This window comes from Clarias gariepinus, chromosome 16 (genome assembly GCF_024256425.1).
Source record: "Clarias gariepinus isolate MV-2021 ecotype Netherlands chromosome 16, CGAR_prim_01v2, whole genome shotgun sequence".
Taxonomy (NCBI): Eukaryota; Metazoa; Chordata; class Actinopteri; order Siluriformes; family Clariidae; genus Clarias; species Clarias gariepinus.
In genome coordinates this window covers 22,946,748-22,972,406 of record NC_071115.1, presented here as the reverse complement: position 1 = coordinate 22,972,406, position 25,659 = coordinate 22,946,748, and the positions used below count along the sequence as shown (strand labels likewise).

Here is a 25,659-nt window from a genome sequence, read left to right as displayed (position 1 = left end):
AAACCGGAGTACCCAGAGGAAACCCACCAAGCACGGGGAGAACATGCAAAGTTCATCCACACAGAGAACCCAGGGAATCGAACCCAGACCCTGAAGGTGTTTTGCTCCATTACCCACACTGTGTCATGTTATTATTTTAAATACTGTGTCTTGATTCACCTTTTATCTCATCTTTATCACATATTTACACCTCAAACACACACACACATACAATTTCCTGGCATTTTCAATTGTCTAAGGCTCTCTATTTCAAACAGCTGGTCATGTCCACACACACATACAGTACACTCATACACTCGTGAAAAAAACCACCACCACCAGAGCGGTCTAAAATGTCTCTACTTTATTCAAGATAAATGTAATTTTTTGTAAAACATTCAATAAAAAAATGCCATTACTTATTGCTTAGTCATTAACCTAGTACCCATGATCTTATGCATAATATCTACATAACTAACACGCAGCAGTTTGTTTTTTTAAATCGATAAATATATAAAAACAGAACAAAATCAGAAGTCAAAAAATGAACACACAACTTGCCGTTTTGCCTTTGGAAGAAAAAAAAAAATCCCTTTGTGCATTGGAACCGTGTTCACTTACAAAACACATTCATTTTATTTTTTATTTAAGGGAAGCATGACCAAGGCAGTATCAGATGGTGATAACCGGCATAATGTTATTTCTTCTTTCGCTCGTCACACAGGCAGGTCCAAGAGTCTGAGTTTCCTACCAAGAATTGTTTATATTTCACCATGTTTTTTAATCAAACTAAAAATTAATAAAAAAAAAACAAAAACCCTTAAACCAGTCTATATTATTCTTTATTAATGTGGATCTGTGTAACAGTAAAGAGTTTTACTTAATAGTCAGTTGTTCTGGGTAATTAACACACCGCTCGTCATACATACTGTACTTTGTTCACATGCTAATGTTTTTTTTTCATTACAAGTGACATTAAAACATCAGCATCTATCCGGCTAGGTTATGCATAAGCATAGGAAAAAACATTATCTTGCTCGCTAAAACCAAATAGATGTCATTTGTATGAATAAAAATGATCACATTAAAGTGGTTGTCAGGGAAAACCTTCACTTTTGACTAGATTTGTGTCAGATACCTGCATGTAAAGATTTCATTACCAGTGAAAGACACCAGTACACACGTGTAAAAAAAAAAAATCAAACAAGCTATGTCTACTTTTATACCCACCTTTAGACACCTTTAGGCTTTAGACAGGAGTCGTGTTTGTTAATGTGGCTTTGATACAAATTCTAATTTATTGGCTTGCATCAAGGCTGGATGGTGGCTTAGTGGTTAGCACTGTTGCCTCGTACCTCCAGGGTCTGGGTTCAATTCCCGCCACAGGTCTGTGTGCATAGAGTTTGCATGTTCTCCCCCAGGCTTGGCGGGTTTTCTCCGGGTACACTGGTTTCCTCCCACAGTCCAAAGACATGCAGATTAGGTTAAGTGGTGTTTCCAGTGTGAGTATGTGTGTGTGTGCCCTGCGATGGATTGGAACCCCATCCAGGGTGTACCCTGCCACATGCCCCAAGCTCCCTGCAACTCTGTACACAGGATAAAGCGGTATAGTCAACGATGATGATGAAATGACTAGAACTGGGTTAATAACCCTTCAACACATTATCAAAACCTGGAAATCACTTATAAACGCTGGGTGAATTTGCATCGTAAAGAATTGACAGTAGAAATCGCATCCATGTTTAATAGGGAAAGTAACAACATTTCCACACTGATAAAGTGAATATAGCTGGCAGGACTGGGACTACACCGGAGCGAGACCATTAATAATTCACTTGGGAGATTAATCGGAAAAAAGGCTTCAATTCGCTAGAGAGATTAAAGATTGGATTTTGGTGCAATGGAAAAACATTATGCAGCCTGGTGAGTCCAGACTGACCCTATTCCAGAGTGATGGTAGCATCAGGGAATAAAGGGAGGAGCATGAAGCGATGCACCCATCATGCAATAGTGCCCAGTGTACAAGCCTCTGGAGGCAGTGTGATGATGTGGGGTTGCTTCAGTTGGTCAGCTCTAAGCTCAGCAACATTATGTGGCAAAAAATGAAGTCAGATGATGACCTGAATGTACTGAATGACCAGGTAATCACATCAACACATTTTTTTTTAATGGCACAGGCATAGTCCATATTTAGCTGAGAAAAAGCACGGTGTTGGGAGCATGAGGAATCATTCTCACACGGGAGTTGGCCACCACATTGTGACCGTAAAAAAGTTCAACCTGGTCGAGAGAAATAGTAGTGTGTGTGACTTTTTCAGCAAGAAAGAAGCACCCCAGAATTTTTGTTTATCATAGATATGGTCAAATATCATATCAAATGAAGAGTTCGTAGCAGCTAAACATTTGATCCATTTCAGTTTTTAAATAACAGATCATCAAAAATAAATAATTGGATGCATTTATACTAATCTTCGAGTACAGGGAACATCATATTAGTGTTTAATCAGTAAAGAAATACAAAACATTCTCAGTAGTGTAACTCAGAATCTCAGACCCAAACAATAAAATATCAAGTCCATCGGAGCAACAACAGTTAATTAAAATAAAAAAAATAACATAAATAAATAAATAGATCATAAATTAATCAATCAAACAGACTCAACAAATCTGTGCTGATGGTGAACACATTTCTGTGCGATTTCTGTCTAAATGGTGCCCCGTCATGATCGACAGATTAACACACTGCAGAGAGAATAAGAGACAACATGTGCAGATCTATACATTTCAGATTGAGAGATCTTCTTCTCTCTTCTATTTATTTCCAGGTATTAATCTGTCACTCATTTTTCTGGCAGTGAGACCCTAAAAATTTAGTAGAAAAAAAAGAGAAAACAAGAAACAAAGGTGCAAGCAAACTAATCTGTAACAGACTAAAAGAACTAAGTGCATATAAATAGATTGAGTTTGTTTTCTATGATTATATTAATAATAGTGAGTTTTTAATAACATATTAACTTTTATGAATATACCATAGTAATGCGTGGCATAGTTTCAGATCTTGCAAGTGACTGTATAGTGCTAATGCCTCTGTGTGTGTGTGTGTGTGTGTGTGTGTGTGCGTGTATGTGTGTGTGTGTGTGTGTGGACATTCAGATCATTGCTGTTCCATTGTTTTTGTCCTAGATGATCACACACTTGCCCTTTTCCACCCAAGGGTTATTCTTCATCAGCTCAGGGTTCAAAAAAGGGTCAGTGGGAACACCATCTTCAATCCACTTCACCAAGCTGGAACAGGAAGAGGAAGTGAACATCAGTCAGACGGACATAGAGGTGAAAAGGTAAAGTGACAAGTGGAATAGAGGAGTAAGGTATGGCCGTTTTATTAGGATCCTCGTCATATTATGGCTCCAGCCCATACACTGGAACAGATAGAATCTGTTCTTCTAATACAGTAAAATAATACTATATTATTTTATAAAAAATAATATATTGTATTATTTATTGTATGGATATACACGCACACACACATTATATTGCCAAAATAATTCACTTGTCTGCATTCACATGCATATAAACTTCAGTAACATCCTATTCTTAATCCTTAGGGTTTAATATGATGTTGGCCACGCCCCCTTTGCAGCTATAACAGCTTTAACACTTCTAGGAAGGCTTTCCACAAGGTTTTGGAGTGTGCTTATGGGAATTGTTGACCATTCTTTCAGAAGCGCATTCATGAGGTCAGACACCACTGATGTTGGACGAGAAGCCCTGGCTCACAGTCTCCTCTCTAATTCATCCCCAAGGTGTTCTGCCGGGTTGAGGTCAGGACAGTCAAGTTCTTTCAATATATATAAATATATATACACACAGTTGAACCTTGGATTATGAGCATAATTCGCTCCGGAAGCGCGCACTCGTAAATCAAAGCCATTCCACAGCCCCAAAAAATATATACATAAAAATCAATAATATACAGCGAAAAAAAAAAAATTAACCTGCACTTTACCTTTAAAAAAAGTTAAAATAAATCTCAACAGATAAGTGTTTCCGTTTGTGCACGCAGGCGCTGTGTGTGTGTGTGAGAGTGTGTGTGTATGTGTGTAAAGTAAGAGGAGAAATTAGCCTCCACCTTCTCATCTTACACAGTAAACCCTTCTCCTTTTTAAATTTTACACAAACACACAAACAATAACGGACTGTTTTGTCTGCAAAATTAGCCGAGAGGGGGGGTGTAGAGGCGAAAGTGTGTGTGTGTTTTTAGTGAGACTTTATTTTGTTTTACATGTGCGCACACACGTGTGTTATAACAAACAGTATTAGCGTGCTCTACACACGCGTTTATAAGCAGAAAAAAAATGTTTTTCATGCCCACAAGTGGTCACAGTGTTATAGTAAACAGTCCACGCATGCCCGGATGTTGATTACTGTATACCAGTAAGAGACGCGGCAGGAGAGATGATTACCCACAATTCTGCAGCGCAAAAGAGAGAAAAACCTCTGGCTCAGCTGTGATCACGTGTCGCTCAGCATCAAAACAAGAAGCGCATGCGTCATACATTATACTTGGTACTCGTAAACCAAGACTTTTTAGTTTTTCAAGTCAAATTTAATTCGAAATCATTGCTCGTCTTGTGGAACACTCGCAAACCGCGTTACTCGCAATCCGAGGTTTCACTGTATATATACTTACACACACACATACATACATACTGTACATACACACACACACTATATATGCATATACAGAATACAGAGATTGTTTTATTTAGGTTGCTTCCTAACTTTAACCTGCTGTCTGTCTGCAGAAATCATATTAAACAAATAATTTAACTACATGCATTCAGTCTACATGAAGTTGTCGAAAACATTGCTCTCTTGGTGTGCTTTCCTCACAAATTGTTTAAGCTTTGAATCGCAAAAACAGATGGACACCTAATTAATTTAGTTTGTAATCAGATCCTGGCTGTCAATATGTCTGTGATGTTCCTGCTCCATTACATCAGCAGCAGCAGAAGCAGCAGCAAAGACAGAGAAATACCAGAGAGCGCACACTGTAAAGCCAAAAGTATGTGGACACCCAGCCGGCATGCATCAATGCTTGTCCCAAAACAGTGGGCATTACTACAGAGTCTTTCTCCTTTTGATTTTTATTATTCCAAAAATTATTATTTCTAGATTTTAGTATCGCTGTTGGGAGAGCAGACCTGTACCGCATCCAAAAAGGACTGGAAATCCTACTGCAATTCTACAACTACTTAAACGTAGTAAACCACTGCATGCTTCTTAATTCATGGCAACAAAGTTTTGGACGTTAGGTTCTCACTTTTGGCCATACTGAGTATTCCTAGTATAAACTTACAGTATACTGTATATCTTTTCAAGTAATACAAATAGTCGAACTGTTATATTGAATCATAATAAATTCTGTTTCTGGCACTTGTGTGTTAAACCGTGCTGGAGTTCTAAATGCTGCTGATGAAGAGTTTTGCAGAGATAAAAATGACAGACGTCCAGCATGCTGTGTGTGGGAGTTTCACACTGATTCATAACGTTTGGTATTTCTGAGCTCAGATCTGGGCTGCAGACTGAAATAGTGATGATGAAAAAGAAGCTCAATAGATTCTGATTATCAGTATCTCCATTAAGAACAAACGTCCACACTGGGTTTGTAGTATTATGGTGCTTTACGCTCACCCTGACAGCACCATGGTCTTACCTTGCGTAGTACTTCATGGTAGCTATGTTTATTACAAACACATCATTGCCACAAGTTCGTGAGCACCTGACCGCTACACCCATTTGTGCTTGCTGAGCATCCCATTCCAGTTTTAATACCTCCTTTGCTGCTATAATAACCTCCAATTTTCGGAAATGGCTTCCTCTAGACTAGGAGTGTGGATATACCCAATGAGCCAATTGAACATTAATGAATTTAAGTAGTGGTGTTGTTGGATGGGGTGCAGTTGTTAGTCTTTCGAGGGGTCACAGCGAACCATAGGATCCGCACACAACTTTGTACAGGTTTAACGCCAGATGCCGCTCCTTCTATTTCATCCGGGCTTGGGACCGGCACTGCATCCAGTGGCTGGGGTTTGGGCAATGGCTGGAAATTAAGTCTGGGCCTTTCATATGGTAGACGAGAAACATACCAATGCCCGATTCTTCCCAAAGCTGTTCATTGGGGTTGAGGTCAGGGCTTTGGGGTCAGGATTTCATTGTTGTGGATTTGTCCTGATCTTGGATTGTTTCGTCTTCTATGCGCTTCCAGCATTTGTTGTCATAGCAACATATCTGTAAGCCTGAACCTGCTCGGGAGCAGGTTTATTTTATGTAAACAGGATTTATCCTGCGCTCCTGGCGGGTTATGATTGGTTGAAATGGCGAGGTCACATCTAATTGGTTAAAAAGCACGACTGACTCACGTGGAAAAAGAAAAGTATATGCCCCCTGCCAAAATATTATATATGAACATAAATTTATAGGTTTATTATATTCAGATATGATATTACTAATATATCAAACCCTAGGCACGAGACAGCCATCGAGACCATTAATACAAATTCTTGTATAATGTTTATTTTGTAACAAATTTATTTTTCAGGGATTTGTCATAAAAATATGCAAATAAATATTTATATATATTAAAAATAAATATTTCATAATGATAAATTGGATGAAACTAATTTTATTATAAAATAAACAATATAAAAGTATACATGTTGTATTTGGAAAAATATTCATATTTCTATTTTTTCATATACAACATATTTATTTTCATATTGCTTATTTTATTTTATTGTCTCATGTAATTTGTAAACTATTAACCTATGAATTTATGTTCTAATTTAATATTTGATTGCGATTATGTATGCAGGGGCAATCCATTACAGGGGGGCATTTCAGCGCATAACACGTGTTACAAAAAAAAGTTGAGCCGCTCTTTTTCCATTTCGTCAACCAATCAAAGGGCTTGTGATCAGTGTTTCTACTGTCGATGCATATCGCCTTTTAAACCAACGCACGCGCAATAATCCTAGACAAGTCAATCCAGCTGTACTAATCAACAACAACAGGTAAGCTTGAAGAACCGACTTAGCCGGATCGTAAATTAGCACGATGATCTCATCTAAGATATGTCATTTTATCTTGGATGTGTCAAGCGACGTACGAAGAACGGACCTCAGGAGCACTGTAATCCTGGAACAAGGATTACCCCATACCCCTTTTCCCACCAAAGAGACTCAGGTCCTAGTGCAGGTTCGGAGCTTGTTCAATAATGAAACCTTCTAAAATAAAGAACTTGCTTTGTTTTTCCATGGGCTAGAGAACCATGTCATTACGTCACTGCATATGTCTATGTACGTCTATACTTTTCTAGCAATGCTAAAAAAAAAACCAATAATAAATGCTAGCGGCAAGCACAACAACAATGGTGGACTTCAACATGGCTTTGCAAGCAGTTCTCCTGGCTTTGCAAGTTTACTTTGAGATCAAACCGTTATTGCTATAAAGCATTTGAGCCGCAATGGATTAATTTTTTTCCCCCATCTGACGACCAGTGCTTTGGCTGTCTGAAAACAAAAAACTACTTTAAAATCAGGCATCGGCTCCAAACTAGCTCTGGAATGGCCTTGGCGGAAAAGTGGTACGAGTTCCAGTAAAGGGAAATCGTATTGTTACAGTAATATGAAGACATTCTATACAATTATTTGCTTTTGTGAAAACAGTTTGGGGAAGAACCAGAGTATAACAATGGTATTGCCAAAGTGTTTTCTGATGAGAACTTTATTAACATTATTATTTTACCATATATATGGATTATATATAGAGATATATGGATTATATATATAGATTGTTTTTTAAACATGGATTTCGAAGCTACGAATAGGATTTACATGCAAAATTTCTGCATATGTACAAAGAAAAGATCGCACTGAAGTGTCCATGATAATGTCCAATAAATAGTGTTCATTTTTTTTAGTATTGTACAAACCAAGAAAACCAAACACAAGCTAAAAAGTTAGGGACGACTAGAGGTGCCTGTGGAGATGAACGCACAATGTAAAGCGCAGTTAGTGTGAATGTGCCAGGGAATTGTAGCAGGTTTTTGAGAATGAATCAGCAGTAACAGAGTAATGAGATTAGAAGTGGAGAGAGCTGGCTGCTAGCAGCTGATTAAGTGTAGGTAGTATTTAAGTAAAAAGTTTATGTGGTAAAGTGGAGTGGCACTTTACAGACTGGAGTAAAAATGTCTGACGCAAATCCTACGTCAGAAAGATTATCCAATAGTGGAGATCTGATCATAACATTTATATTAGACTAAAGTGTGCTTATATTGCAATAATGGTGATGTACTGACGTACTAAATGCTACAAATCTGTTGGCTTTTCATGTTTGTAAAAGTACCGGATGTTCTATTAAAATTAAAATTAAAATGAGTATTATTTGTACATCAGACATGAGCGTAAAGTCTATCTTTAAACATATTTTATACAAAATCTATTCTAGCCACAAATTAGAACTGTGAATCATAGGTCAATCTTTTTATTCGATATCTTTGCATTGTTATGATTTTTAATATAATATAATTCAGTAACATTAATGTTTATTGTCTGATTTGTCTCAAGCAGCTATATTTATGACAGATTTTTTATGTAATAAGAACTACTTAAAATATAAAATGAAGGAATGTCTCATACAGACATCTATGCAAGACGAGCAAAGATTTTTAATAAACTTTGACTTGGAAAACGAACAAGTCTTGGTTTACGAGCACCGAGTATCATGTATCATGCATGCGCTTCTTGTTTTGACGGCGAGCGTCATGTGATGCGCTGCGGAATTGTGGGTAATCGTCTCCCCTGCTGGAGCTGCACGCGTGCACTGTTTACTATAACACTGTGACCACGTGTGTGTGTGTGTGTAAAATATCTTTTATTTTGTGTCTTTATGCATGTGGTTGTACAGCGCGTGTTTAATGCAAAAGAACGTCTAATTAGAGAGTTAAAAAATCAATTTTCTCTCTCTGCTCAAGGCTGCTCTTTGTGTCTGTGTGTGCGCGCATCATTAGACATCGTGCCACACACACACACACACACACCCACACTCTTCCTCTCTGCTCTACACAGAAACACTGCTTTGTCGCAATTCTTTCAAAGGTAAAGTGCAGGTTAATTTGTTTTATTTTTACTTTATATTTTGTGTTAATTATTTTTATGTATTTATTTTTTTGGGCTGTGGAATGAATAATTTGAGTTTCCATTATTTCTTATAGGAAAATTTTATTTGGTTTACAAGTATTTTGGAATACGAGCCCCATCTGGAACAAATTGTGCTCGTAATCCAAGGTTCCACTGTTTATGGTTTATTGCAAAGTGTATGTGTAATGCCACAAGATTCATGCTTCTTTCTAGGATAGTTTTTTTTAAAGATATGACTCTACATAATCAAGGATAGACCCTATAAAAATCTCATACACACTAAACTGCCAAAGGTATTCACTCGCCTGCCTTCACATGCATATAAACTTCAGTAACATCAAATTCTTAATCTATAGGGTTTAATATGTTGTTGGCGCACCCTTTGCAGCTATAACAGCTTCAACTCTTTTGGGAAGGCTTTCCACAAGGTTTAGGAGTGTGTTTATGGAAATTGTTGACCATTCTTCCATAAGCGTATTTGTAAGGGTCAAACACTGATGTTGTTCGAGAAGGCCTGGCTCACCAAATTCGCTTATCCATGTCTTTATGGACCTTGCTTTGTGCACTGGTGCACAATCATGTTGGAACTGGTGTGGGGTTGTTTTTCAGGATTTGGGCTCGTCTCCGTACGTCCAGTTAAAGGACCTCTGGGGGACAATTTCAGGCTCCCAACTTTGTGGGAACAGTTGTTCGTGTTTCAACATGACTGCACACCAGTGCACAAAGCAAGGGCCATAAAGACAAGAATGAGTGAGTTTGGTGAGAAAGAACTTGCCTGGCCTGTTGAGTCCTGACCTCAACCTGATAGAACACCTCTGGGACGAGCTAGAGCTGAGACAGCAAACCAGGCCTTCTCATTCAACATCAGTGTATGACATCACAAATGCGCTTCTGGAAGAACGGTCAAATATTCCCATAAACACACTCCTAAACCTTGAGGAAAGCCTTCCCAGAAGATTTAAAGCTGTTATAACTGCAAAGGGTGGGCCAGCATCATATTAAACCCTACGGATTAAGAACTGGTTGTTTACATGCATACTGTATGAGAATACGAACAAATACTTTTGGCAATTTAGTGTATAGACAGTATATCTGCAAGATAAGAAGCATGACGGCGTTAATAATGGATCATAAAAGTTTATGGTAAGGAGGGAACGGAACAGGACAGACTACAAACTACAAGTGCTGCTGCATCACTGTCATTGGGTAGAAATAAAACTGGGTTTAAAATCCCACTGGCATCCTCATCAGCATGAAGTTAAATGGCATTTTGAGTAATGTAGGAAACCTTATTGGAATTTCATTACCGGGTAATTCTTGGATGACATTGGAGATTAATATGTATAATTAACTGTACATATTAACAGAGATGTTCTTCAAGGTGTTTTTTTTTATCTGCGTATTTGGAGATACTATTACACACAATGGAATTGAACGTTCTGCCAAAAAGCTGTACTGTAGGTGGTGCATGGATGACGATGATCATAAGTATCGGGCCTTGTTATAAAAAAAACGATCGGTGTGTTTCTTACTCTGTGACTGTCTTGGATGATTTCTCCCTCTTAAACGCCAGCTGGTACTTGAGGCTCTCTACCTCTTTCTTCAGCTGTGGGACATCCATTTCATCCATGACTGTGGCTTCACTTCAATCACACCAAACCTGAAAAGTGAAAATAAAGAAATAAAAAATGCTGCAAATTATTAAAACAAACAAACAAACAAAATAAAAATAAATAAAAAAAATCTCCTGACTGCCTTGAGCTATTTTAGACGGACGATATGTGATCTAAATACAGCAAACTGCAATCTGGGATCCTGTTCCTCCCACACACTGATAAAGGAATGAGCCAGGATAGTGTTAAAGTGTGTATGTGTGTGTGTGTGTGTGTGTGCACGCACTTCCCTTAAAAGCATCCATCATGCAGGTGTTCCGTTGCCTTAAAAGCATTTTTACCTGCCGGTCAGTCACTGACGTCTCTGATCTGATTTCACCCAGTCTGTAGTCAGCCCCAAGAGTTCACTCCTGTTGTCCTAGACGCTTTCAAATTTATAGCATTACAACTGTTACTGTAAAATCCCCAATCATCCCTTTATGATTTGCGATCCTCCCGAGGGCAGATGTTTATGTAGGCGGATGTTACGAGTTAATTAAGATGAGTAAAATGAGCCCACCCCCATATGACAATGGGATCCACAGTTAGGTTCAGTTTCAGAGATCCTATGGAAGTTATTATAGAATGCAACTGTGAGCACTTCCTGTTTTAATGTGGGGCAAATTTTGGCACCTCCTGCACCCCAGGGGTACAACCTATACCCTCTTCAAGTGTGGGTAATTTTATATTTCTACAAAATTCTTGCTCTGCATGCAAAAGAAGATAAATCTCCAGTTATTTATTTTAGTGGCGTTCAAGTCAAACCAGGACTTGATAATGTGCAGAATAACAGAACACAGTTATGAGAGTAAAACATCCTTTCATTTCTCTATACTGTATAATCCCTGCTACACTAATGTACTTATCCCAGTGTTTCACTAGTGTCTGGATACCATCAAGGTAGAAGGTTTTCTCAGTACACCAAAAACGCCATTATCAGTCTGAAACTCTGGCCTCCCAGGAACTCCTTCAATGGCTCAAACATGTGAAAATGATTTGGAGTGAGGTCAGGACTCTATGGGAGACGTGGCAATAACTCCTAGCCGAATTCCTGTAATGTGCAAGCGGTGTTCATGATGGAGTTGTACAGATCCCATGAAGAGAAGCAGCTTCTGTAAGACGGCGACAAGACTGTTGGAACAGGGAGGGGCCGTCCCCAAACTGTTCCCACATGAAATTGTCCAAACTATCTTGGCATGATGAAACACTAGTTCCAACATGACTGCGCACCAGTGCACAAAGCAAGGTCCATAAAGACACAAATGCGCTTCTGGAGGAATGGTCAAAAATTCCCATAAACGCACTCCTAAACCTTGTGGAAAGCCTTCCCTGAAGAGTTGAAGCTGTTATAGCTGCAGACGGCGGGTCTGTATCATATTAAACCCTATGCATTAAGAACTGGATGCTACTCAAGTTCATATGCATGTGAAGGCAGGCAAGTGATATACTTTTGGCAATATAGTCTATGTTTTAGTGGTTGGAGCAAAAAGGTCCAAAAGGAAATGTGTTCCCATTAGAGTAAGGAATCAGAACGGGGAAAAACAATCAGGATTTAGAGATTGGGGGAAATTTTAAATGCTGGACTTTAGTGCCACAACCCAGCCTATCAGGTTCATTTTTTTTTTTTTTGACTGAGTAGTGGCAGGGTCTAGTAAGGGCCTTCAAAAAGAAAAAGATTTTCTAAAGTTGTACTTGGTCACATGACTAGGGACCATTATAATATGTGTGGAAGAGAACTTGCTGTCACTGAAGAAAGAGACGTAAGCGAATGCATTTTGAAAGATTTTACATGTCTGTGTCATATTTGATGCAAAAACAAAAGTCTAAGAGGGGAACAAATTTCGAACTTTTGAAATTCGTCAAATACAGCGTCTTTGATCTACAACGCCCTGAAATGACTCAATGTGCCATTAACAGGTCTTGTGTAACAGAACAGGACACAGTCTGGCTTTTGCCTAAAGCCAAAGCACAGATGAGTGAACACACTGAGATCAATGAGTGCTCAAAAACACAGTGTGCTGTGAGTCAGTCTCGCTTTGACTCTGATCGGTTTTATGGCCAACACGCAGCCAAATAAAAATAGCCGTGTGCCGATACAGAACTCCCATCTCTGCAGTAACTGATGATTAAAAGTAAGCACAGTTTAGATTCTGAATACTCTGTCTTAAATACACTCGTCATTTTACCAGGAAGACATATACACCTGTAACCACACACACACACACGCACACACATCATGAGATTTCAATCTGCTATTTGTTCATACCAGCATAATCTCAGTGACTTTGACTGTCGCATGGCTGTTAGCGCCAGATGGGTTGGTCTGAATATTTCAGAAACTGCTAAACTCCTGGGATTCTCATGCGCAACAGCCTCTAGAGTTTAGTATTAAAAAAAACAAAAACGCATCCAGTGAGCAGCGTTTAAATGGGCAGAAACACCTTGTCCATGAGAGGCACTCCTCCATAGAACAGTGGGTACAGGATCGTTGAAACTGGGCAGTTAAATATAGTAAAAAAAAATGATCAGGTGATGTGCTGTGTAAAGTCTAGGAATGTTTTGTGAAAATCGCAGGAGGTCAGTAATTTTGGGAATCCTCAGATGAGCCTGTCTGTCACCAAGAGATGTCGATGTTAATTAAAGTATTTTCATCTGGATCTGCATTGCGCTGTTGGATCATGATTGGTTGAGTAAGTGTATGTGTCAAAAAACATAACCTTGACGGTTTTCTTTCTGACGTCCTGCCTTTAAAGATGTCCATAATAAAGCTTAATGCTTGCAAAAGGGACAGCACCGCTTACCTCCTCCCAAATAGTATACAGGAGGACCATGGATATTTATAGTACTGTATTCCCAATGGCGGTTCGGTCCTTCATAAATAAAATGGAACCCAGAAAAATGGTGTGTTAAAAGTGGGCGTTCAAGTCAGACCGGGACTTTTGATGAAATTTCAAACCAATTGATATCTACAGAAGACTTTAAGCAGGAAGGTGATGACACTATGAGCCGCAGTAAAGCATTTGACTGGTGCAAACATTTTAAGGAAGGCCGTGCATCAGTAAGTGATTATCCTGGCTGAGGTGGCCTGGAGCCCATTGTTGTTCCTGTGAACAATCAGCCAGAGGAACACCTGATCCTTGAAAATTGACTAGCAACTTGCGAAAGAGATGCATCTGTCTGTAAGAACCAGCACCACTCGCACGTTACAAGAATCTGGCTGGAAGTTATCACCACATCCCCAGTACAGTTCTGAACATTCCCAAAAGTTTGTGCCATTAAAGGAGTTCCCGGGAGGCCTGAAGAGGCTGTCCAATCCATAGCTCTGGTGTACCTTGAGGTACAACACTGAACTTTGTACAGAGTAACACTGGGATCAGTGCATAAGTGCAGCAGGAGATTATATAGAGAAATAAAGGTAGCTTTTACTTCCATAACTGTCTTCTTTAAAAAAAAAAAAGATCAAGGTGGCTAAAGAGGTAGATTGTGTTGCCAGACGCATGTTGAAGTAAAGCTGTTTATGTAAAGCCCCAACTCCTCTCTCTTTCCATTGGCTCCGTTGGTGTCAAGGTCATCACAATTTTTTCTGGCCCCAATCTTGTTTCGAAGCTCACGAACCCTGTAACAGGCACTCACAGAGAGGACACTCATCTACCAGCACTACTTTTTATCTCCGTCCATGTTATCTGGAACATTGCCAGGAGAAACTGGCCCTAAACAGACAACCTTGATTATGGCCTCACCATCACATATATTAGGTTAACTAACTAAATACGGTACAGTGGAAAGGTCGTGAGCCACCCCTCATTTGTTCATATTAAATCAACTTCAATGATGTAGATTGAATTGAAGAAATGGGAACAAATGGGAAGTGCCTAAAGATTCAGCTTTACCAGAATACTAATCACCGACCTGAACATCTGTCACCATCTGCAAATGTTTGTGCCTTAAGTTCGATGTTTTTTTTTTTACTCTTTTTAAACGATTCATACATAAGTCACTGTGAGGCTTAACGAACAAAAAACCTGTGTGTTCAGGTACAGGGATTGGACTGAAACTGAGAAGCAAAAAAAGTCCTTCAGGAAGCCTGTAGAATTATTCCTCAAGTCTACATTAAAATAATGTACAAGCAAGTCTGGTCCTCCACATCCTCAGCGTCAAGGCACAAGGAGTGTTCGCTTGATACAAGATAGAGGATTTTGACACAGATACACTCGTCTCTTTCCTGAAAATCGTCTAAATACACACTGGGACTTTTCAGCACTACATTCTCACTCAGAGAGAGAGAGAGAGAGATGGAAAGAGAGAGGAGGACAGACAGACAAAAGCCTGAACCTCACTGAAATGACTCCTTTGGGAAAAATAACACATCTTCCATAGTGATGGGCGACAGCAACGCTCGATGTCTAACCATATGTCACCGCATGGGATCTTCGATCCATACCCTCCACTTCCGCAGTAAATTTATATCCCATTATTTTTTTCCCCTATATCCAATTTCAAATGCCTTATACAGTATATATATATATATATATATATATATATATATATATATATATATAAACAAAGGCTTTGACTGAAAGAGAAAGTAGAGAAAGACATTGTCTTAAAGAGATGTACATGAGGAACGCGGTGGCGCAAAGAATAAAAGAAATCGTCAGATTTTAAAACAAATGACAGGAATAGTTTGGTTTCAGTTCTGGGCCTGACCAGCTGAAATCCAGATCTATGCAATATATAAATATTTATATACACATTTTTTTTTTTGTATGTTTTATATATTTTTTTACATTTACGGTTAACTGAACCACAACGTAACAGGCGGTACACAGTCATGTACTGCTGAATTAACACCTCTGGGAAGCAACTTCAGACGTGCACAAATTAAACAACGTCAAAGTTTTGTGTAAATTCAGCACTCTAATTGTTAATGCCGCGTGGTAGGTGTTACTTCAGCACTGCAATTCAAATATCTTCCGTCAGCATATTTATATTAAGGCGACATGAAAAAAAAATAAATTTAAAAATTTTAAAAATGAACACAAGTGTACATGATAAAGAGGTTAAGTACAAACCTGTACTGATTTAATGTACTGGGTGATTGACAAATAGTCCTCTTAGCTGCATGATTATCATAAATAATAATAATAATAATAATAATAATAATAATAATAACAACAGAAATAAATATTGGTAGTAATACTAGAAATAATGTCACACACAGGCTGCACACAAAAATTGCACTCACATTTAAATGCAGTTAGATAGTGTGTGTGTGTGTGTGTGTGTGTGTGTCTGTCTGTCTGTTTGTCCAGGTCTCCCGGAAGACTCTGCAGATATTATGTCAGCCATGCAAGATTCAAATAATCAGATCTACCCAAGATCCGCATGAAAAAAAAAAACTCAAGTTTTACGTAACCATGTGCAGTGATCAGGCCGCCAGGAAATGTATGAAAAGCCAATAAACTCGTTCGCATCGTGCGCTAAAGTCATGAGTCATATCTAAATCCACCAGCGAGCTGTAAAGAACAAGCTGCCCGGTGATCACAGCAGATATTTAGCCAGATCTTTACCTTCGTCTGAAACTGTAGCTGCAGGTTTTGTTGTTGTTGTTTTTTTTTTTTTTTAGAAAAGGACGCGAGATAGCAGGAAATCCAAGTGCACACACACATACACACACATACACACAAATAAATGCTCCCAAATCCTTTAGATCCTTGAAGACAACTAGAGAGGAAAAAGAGGAATAAGGCAGAATGGAGAGGAGCAGGACGCGGTGTGGACTCACTAATCCCCAAGTGATGTGGAGCTGCAGGAGAACAGAGAGGATGCTGGAAGTGGAGCTGAGCACAGAGCTTACACACACACACTTACACACACACACACTGCTCAACCGCTAACCGGCACGGAATCGGTTCCTTTCTGAACGACTCTTTTTTTTTTTTTTTTAATGATTCGGTTCGCAACGCGGAAGAATCTTTTTTTCTTCTTCATCATGAGCTAATGGAAACCACACACACCGTATGTACTCTATATACACGGTATACTGTGTGTGTGTGTGTGTGTGCGCGCGCGTGTGTGTGTATACAATATATATATATATATATATATATATATATATATATATATATACTGTATATACACACATTATATACCTCAAAACATCTTTTATTTATATATATTTCTAAATAATGTGTGTGTATATACAGCATATATATATATATATATATATATATATATATATATATATATATATACAGTATATGCTGTGTATACACACACATTATATATAAATATATATAAATAAAAGAGGTTTGGATTTTTTTGTATCATCCATTATTAATAAATAAGTTTTTTTTTTCTTTTTATCTAAGATACAGTGATGTAGTGGTTAGCACTGTCGCCTTACACCTCCAGGGTCCGGGTTCGATCCCGTCTCAAGAATGTCTGTGTGCTTGTTGGATTTCCTTCCCCCAGTACATATACTTGTCAAATTGTCATAGTGCCAGAGGTAGCTCAGTGGTTAAGGCATTGGACTACGGTTAGGAAGATCCCAGGTTCAAACCCCACAACCATCAAGTTACCAGTTGTGGGTTAGGAGCAAGGTGCACAACTGCTCGGATGTATAATGAGATAAAAAAAATGTAAGTCACTCTGGATAAGAGTGTCTGCCAAATGCTTAAAAGTATATGTATGCCCTGTGATGGATGTCACTTTATCTTGTGTCCTACATCTCCTGGGATAGGCTCCAGCCCCCCCAATACCCTGTGGTATTAAAGTGGTATACAGACAATATGAATATTTTCCCAATTATTCCTCAGTTCTGACTGACTATTGACACAATACCATAAGTTGTCCGGCAACAATACTAGCATGCTAGCTAAGTTAAGTTTTTTTTTTTATAACATTAGCCATCATTAATAAAGATGGGTCTTTTTTCTTATCTGAGATACAGTACGGTGCTGTAGTTTTTTCCCCACAGTCCAAACCCAAATTGCTTGTAGTGTGTTAATGAGCAAGTGATGGATGTATCCCCCATCTCGTGCCCTAACTGTCCTGGATTAGGCTCCAGGCCCCCTGTAGAAAGGATAATGTGGTACCGATGATGACTAATTGAATAAATGATTTTTTCCAAATGGTTCTGACTGACTATTGACACAATACAGTAAGTTAATGCTAGCATGCTAGCTAAGTAACATAATTTTTTTCCCCATCACACCTTCTGCCAGTACTTGCTCATTCCAGCCCGAGCAACATAATGTATTGTGACGGCATTCCTAAAAAGTCAAATACTTGATTCTTTTAAAGGAACAAGATGTCACTTTGAAATCTGCTGACGCAAGAGCTTACAGAGAGGCTTGAGAAAACCAAAAAAAAAAACAAATCGTATCGTCAATACGAGTGGCACATAAAGGATCTCTTAAAAAAACAACAACTCCCACTGCATATTTAAACTGAGATTAAAGCATTTACATACTAAAAACAAGCAGCAACCTGAACCAGTTCTTCACCTGCTTTGACAAGCAAAAGGGTGAAGCTTCCATCCATGTTGCACCACCTGAAATGAGCGAGCAACACCCCCCCCCCCCCCCAAAAAAAAAACAATAATGTTACCAAGGCAGCCAGTCCAGCACATTAAAACTCTCATTGCAGCAAACTGCTATCTTCAAATTCAGCACCATTTTCCATGTGCCAGTATAATGCTGACATGACTATCTGACATGTTGCTCTAACACCAATCACCATGCCTTAATCATTGCCTTGAAACACTGATAAGCGCGCACACATAAAAACCATTATCCCCCCTCCCTACCCCCAAAACTGGACAAGTTCACACATCCCTTACATACCTGGAACAACAAAAAACATACTTTAAAACGTTGTTTGGGATTTAAATTCTGATATTAATACAATAGCTCATGGATAACACATTTTGTAACCAACAGACACCAGAATTTGAGGATTTGGATTGCTGCACATCCTCCATCATCCTGAACCCCTCATCCAAGAGGGCTACATGGGTGTGTCCTCAGCCCTCTCCTCTTCTCCTCATTTATACACAAATTTATACATCCTCAAATAATTCTTTAACAGAATATTCATAAAGTTTAAAAATTGCACCACTGTTGTGGGTTTGATTTTGGACCTTGGAATGAGGGTCAAAAGTTGGTAAAGTGGCATGCAAAAAGCAACTAAGTCTTTAAACCGAGGACTTTACTCACACACACTCTACCCTCTGCGTAAATGGAGATGACATAGAAAGAGTATAAAGCTTTAAATTACTGATTGTCCATATGACATAAGATTCGACATAATCCTTCAATACCTCCTATAGACTGAAGACTGAAGAACCTCAGGAATGCCCACTTACGTCAACGGCTCTTGATGAACTTCTCAGTGGCATAAAAAGTAGCCTGTCCTATTCTAAAACTCTGTGATACTCATGAGGAACTTACACCAACAGATGAGAGCAACTCAGCAAGTCATTGGGACCATGCTCCCATGTCTAGACTCTATTTTCATCTCCATCTCTCTGCCTAATAAGGAACGATTGCAGCATTGTTGAAGGCCCATGCCATCTAGGTTGACCCTCTACCTAGTCCGTACAACAGTACAAGACAATCGACACTAACAGACTAACAGGCTACAAAGGAGCTTCTTTCCAAGAGCTGTAACCCTACCTCTTCTGCAGCCAGTTCCCTGATGGCTTCTAAACACACACACCGACCATGCACACTCAAGGATGAATGCTAATTGCTGCTAATTCCAGGCTGATCTGAATCAGCACAACAACACGAAATCACTAAATCAGTGCAATAACTAAATGATGTTAATGCTGGATAGAAGACACAGAAGATAGCAATTCACACTGAACTATATCAGTGTGAAAACCCATTCCTGATAATACTGATTTACACAGTATCTTCCCTTTCTATATACATAGTTTATAAATCTGTATATTTTATATTCTACATTCTTGCCACTGAATATTCATATCATATGGTATTTTTTTTATTTTTATGTCCTCCTTCTTTTTCTTCTTTGTCTTCTTCTTTCTCGTAGTACTCAACAGAAAAGCATGCTCTTTTGGCCATACACTCGTATCATGTTGCCTCTGTGATGACATCCACAAAGCAAGGAATAAGGGTGAAAGGGTGGAGCGAAAGAGAAGGAGGGTTCAAACCTCAATCTGACCATCCTTGCTATGTTTAGATCCTTCATATACACACAGTTCCCTAGAAATTTTTCCCCCTAAGTTTCACACACACGATTTCTGCCCTAATATGGTGAAATTCCTCTCCAGCGTGACACTGTGCAGATTCACACACTCCTGTAGGCCAACATTAGACCAAACAGAAGTCGAAAAATTAACTTATTATTTAAAGCGTATTGGATATGTTGTTATGGATAGGTTTCCTCTTGCCTGCTCATCCTTGTCTTGAAAATCTTTGTACCTCAAGTGGCTCAATGACCTCTGTGTTATGAAGATGTTTGAGAGACTGATGTTGGCCCTTCTGATGTTGGTGACAGAGCACCTTTGATTGCCCAGAGGTCTGTGCCAGGGTCTACTAACGACTACAGTAACTGTTCTGTTAAACTTCTGGAGAATGCAGATCCCACAACAGTCATCTGTCTCATTTGAGATGGTGAACATCTGGACCTCTGGCACAGTCCTAACACTCATCACATGAACACATCAAAACAATGAAGAGGACAATGGATTTTTGGAGGCTTTCTCCAATGTTGCTCCCCTTTACCCTACAGGACACTGTCATGGCTTTGAAGCTCCTGGGAACCATGATCGCTCAGGGATCAAAATGGGGAATCCAGCATTGCCTTCCCAACAGAAACTGTACTTCCTGTGTCAGATGAATAATCCTATATTTTCTAGCACAGAGACTGTTGAACCACTTCTACTACACAGAGCTACCAGTGAACCTGTTCTCACCACATTAGTGTGATTTGATTGGCCTCTGCAACCAGTAATCAGCCAAACACAGTGTAATGTATTATCAAGTTGGTTGAAAAGCTTACTGTAACATGCCCTCCTCTAGAACCAGAGCCAGGAAGCAGAAGAAAAAAAGCCTTACCAATTCCTTACACCCTGGCAATAGCATACAGTATAAGAACCCCTTTATTTCAGCAAGCACCCCCGATCATTGTGTGTGAAGACCACCACACCCCAGTGGTGCTATTGATATTATACTATTATTTCTTTAGTAACAGCTAAATCATCGTCATTTGTACACTGCATGTTCACAAAATCCAAGACTAAAAGATCATTTATTAAAAGTTTCATTATTTAGCAGAGAACACCATGGTAGCCCACAAGAGCGAGATAGATGATGAATTTCTATTTATTTTGCTGGACTGCTTTTCAACACCTCTTTCAGTGAATTAAAATACATACTTGTAATCAAACAAACAAGTCCCACACAATGTTTCCTCTGTCATCAGGTGTGCAAATGGTCAAGGCCAGTTCTGCTTGAGTCGTCTCTCCTGTCTGGGGTCAAACACAATTCACACCGACAGAAACAATCTATGCATATGTTTAGTTATTTAGCACATACAGGTGCACACATTCAATCATTAGCCCACTTATTCTCCATAACTTTGGGCCACAGTCTAATCGCTCATATACTGTATGAGCAGTCTTCAAGTCAAACCGGGACTTTTGATTATGCAGGATAACAGTTTGTGAGAGTAAAAACTCTCATTATTTTTCTATATAAACCCCTGCTACACTAACGCACTTATCCTAGAGTTTCAGTAGTGCTTGGATACCATCAAGGTAGAAAGTTTTCACAATATTCTAAAGCCATGATCGGACTGCCTACTTCATTTCTGAAACTCTGGCCTCCCAGGAATTCCTTTAATGGCTCAAACATGTGGAAATGGCTTGGGGTCAGGTCAGGATACAGGGGATGTGGCAATAACTCCCTGATGAGTTCCTGTAACGTGCAAGGAACTCCGTGTCCATGAATGGTTGTACTGTATGTACAGTTCCCACAGACAGATGTGTCTCTTCTGCAAGTAGCATTAGAATACGTCTGATTTTATAAACTAGCAGGTTTCTAATAGGGTTACTAGTAATCTATAAAGAAAGTAGTGATGTGCAGCGGCATGGGGGCATCGTCACCTTGCACCTTCAGGGTTCGATTCCCAACTTGGGTCTGTGCGCATGAAGTTTGCATGTTCTCCCCATGTTTTGTGGGTTTCCTCCCTGCATTTCAGTTTTCTCCCACAGTCCAAAGACATGCAAATTAGGCTTATTGGCATTCCCAAATTACCCCTAGTGTGTGAATGAATGTGTGTTTCCCATCCAGGGTTTACCCTTAGTCTCCAGGCCCCCTGCGACCCTGTATACAGGATAAAGCAATATAGACTATATAATGAGTAAGTGACTGACTGACTGAGTATTGATTTGCTTGAAAACCAAATGGATACAATAAGAAAAAAATAAAAAAAAGAACACCTCACATGAAGTACAGTACACATAATTACAAACCAGACCTAAGTGACAGTACCGGAGTGACTTCCCATGTCTGCTTACATGTAATGTACTGTATAAAAGCTAAATACATTTATCATGTCATTAAAGAAAACATAGTCTTTACTTTCAGACATCTTGCAACTAAAAGCACCTAAAAATATACACACTGTTATTATTAGATCATATGAAGCACTCAAGATATACACAGTCTGCATGTTATGATTTGACAGTGGGTCATTAAGGAGGAAGCAAACAACATGAGACCATTAGATAATAACATGGACATGTGTTATCTGTCTCTATTTTGAGGACATTTAATTCTCTTAAGTTCTTTATGCACTGTAGTGTGGACATTGTCACGTCATGTCTTTATATTTAGGAACGGAACAGTACACTCTATTTACACTATGATATTAATACAGCAATATACTGGTGTTCATCTGTCTGTGTTTAATCAGGAGAGCAGTAGTGCCATAAAGCAAGTCCGTGATTGGGGTTAAAATATAGCTTTTAAACAGACATGTTAAAGTCGCCCTAAAATTTATAAATCATGATTTATTAATGAGCAAATCCTTTCAGTGCAATTAATTCGAGTACCCAGACTGTCAAAGTGTGAAAATTATTGCTGCACAGTTTTTCCGCGTTATTTTAGGAAACAGTGAGAGCTGAAAATCTCATCAGAAAATCTAAGTCTCAAACACATGACGGGCAAGTGTCATTATTGTCTTATTTTCAAATCTGATTGATCAGAAGGTGTTGATTTCTTTCCTGTAGCAGCAGCTCTGAGAATACACCAGCTGAAAATCACACATTTATATTAATGTGCTTGCTCTAATAAATTGTCACTTCTATAGTAACAGCTTAGTTTGTGGCAGGTTTTAAAAGGTGGTAATGAAACAATAAAAAAAAGTAATAACAAAAAGCTGTTGCTGTTTAATAATATACAGTACTTGAACCATGCCTCATTTATTCATGTTTTGCTTCCGAAGAGCCAGACTTTTTTGTATTTTTTAACATAGTCTTAAGGGAAAAGGTCATTTTCAGTCCAGCCTCTGTACCTGACCCATTTCAGTGGAACGTTTTTTGTTTGTTGACCTATAAATCATTTAAACATAAAAAAAATGTAATTTAAGGCATGAACCAGTGAGAAACAGGTAATGACAGATGATCAGGCCGGTAATTTGTATACTAGTGACACTGAATACTAAGTGGTTGGAACAGATGAGAGGGGAGATAAGGTTGCTGCCGAAGTTGTTACATCAACAACCAAATTTTTTGTATCTTTAGTAAAACTCATTCACTCATCATCTTTAACGCTTTATCCTATAATCATGTTCATGGGGGGCCTGGAGTCTATTCCCGGAGACACGAGGCAGGGTACAACCTGGACGGGATGCCAATTAATCACAGGGCACATTCGTATACACACTCACATGCTCATCCACACACTACGGGCAATTTTGGAGCAGCAATAAACATAATCTTTGGACTGTGGGAGGAAACCGGAGCACCCGGAGGAAACCCACCAAGCATGGGAAGAACATGCAAACCCCATGTACACCTACCCGAGATGGGAATCGAACCCGGACCCTGGAGGTGCAAGGTGACAGTACTAACCATTAAGCGACCGTGTTGCCTCACAGTAAAACATTTGTTCTAATTTCTGTAATTTAATCGACATAATTTCATTTAATGTGAAGCAATGAGGGGTGGATACAGACTTTTGCACAGTAATGTATTACATGTGATGCAACACTTCTGAAATGAAACAGATTAGGAAATGATTCCTGTAATCCTGCAAAGATTAAACATTACACATTTTCCATTAAGCTTTATTATAGACTGTGATCATACATGCTCATACATGCCCTGGGACCGAGTATTGCTTCATGAGTGTTGGATAATGGACTGCATAAACACACATTGCATAAATATAGTATATGGGAGAGTAGATATAATATTTCTGATAAGACTTGGCGGACCTATGCTTAACTTTTGCTGGAGGTGTCATTGATGTGCCTGGTTTATCCTGATTTCTTATGGCGGCAAATATCCAGATTGTTACTACTATTATCAATTAGCTAAAAAATAATATGGGCTCATTGGGATGTAAGAATAAGTGAAAGGTTAAATTGATGTGGTATCATAGTTTTGCGATCAGACTGATGCTGTCGGGATTTTACGAGATCTTTGTGATAATTTCATTGATCGTTGGCCATTCATACTGTAAATATGTTGTATTTGTTGGATAATACTGATTCTGACAAATATTTTTCTTGGGAGGCTTGGAAGAGCCGCAACCAAATGACAGCTGGAGAAAACTTGCTACATTTTACTGTGCATAAATTGTCACTTCATGCAGACTGTGTTAATTCAAGTCTTTATGCTTATATCTGGATCAAAACCAAAAAAGCACACCACAAAACAATTTTAAGGAGAGATTTCAGAATGGACAGTTATTACACTGTAAATTTATCATATGCTACATCTATTTCAGCTGTATTAGTTTTCTGAAAAGACTTAGTAATCAGATTAATGGCAGTCCAGATTCTGGGTTACCAGGCTTTTAATTCTGTAATCCTGCATGGATTAGACATTTGAATATTTTTTTTAACATTAACTTCCATTATAGGCTTTGAAGGTATGCTCTGAATATCGGATACACAGACTTACCCCAGTTCCCCCATTTTTTAGGTCACATTTTAGGTTTACAATCTTGTATAAACCTTAATCTACTACCATGTTTTAACCTTCTGGTGAAGTCAAACACATTTTGCTCTAAATGATAGGTGTTCTTGAGCTGGTAGTCACAGGAAAAGCTAATTATTCTGCATTTCTGGTCAGTGAGTCATGGAATTGTAGGAACCGTTTGTGTTTTGCTACTAAAATAATCTATCTCAGAGTAAAATAATCTATCTCAGCTATTTAATATAATTCTGACATTAAATAACCATATTTTTCTAACATTAACCAACTCATTAATATATAAAAAAAATCATTAGCTAGTTCTAATAAAAAAACCTAATGATGTCATTTCAATGTAGCTTCCTTGACTTTTGCAAAAGCCCTCCATACTTTCTCAATTTTCCTGTGTTCAAATTTTAGCATTTCCAGTTCCCCTGTCGCATACCTGCATGGACCAACCTAACTGACTTATTCATCATTAAGATGAATAACTGATAAATAAGTTGTGTTAAATGTTTGGTGTCGTGAGTAAGGATTATGTGTGTTAAATTTCTTTTCAGATTTTATACTAGACTTCAATTTGTTTAATGGAGAGTGACTAGAAAATGTATTGCTCCAAGGAAAGAAGTTTCACTCTGAAAAATATTTTTTC

General features: G+C 38.6%; 1 protein-coding gene across 1 annotated transcript; it reads right to left on the bottom strand.

The window, feature by feature from the left end:
* Window positions 1-328: 328 nt before the first annotated feature.
* On the bottom strand, window positions 329-16,692 carry gng13b (guanine nucleotide binding protein (G protein), gamma 13b). Its single transcript, XM_053514238.1, has 3 exons — window positions 16,402-16,692; window positions 10,712-10,839; window positions 329-3,264 (listed from the first exon to the last, which is right to left on the bottom strand). Exons 2-3 carry the CDS (start codon window positions 10,807-10,809, stop codon window positions 3,159-3,161), a joined length of 204 nt encoding a protein of 67 aa, XP_053370213.1. The 5' UTR covers window positions 10,810-10,839; window positions 16,402-16,692; the 3' UTR covers window positions 329-3,158.
* Window positions 16,693-25,659: the final 8,967 nt, after the last annotated feature.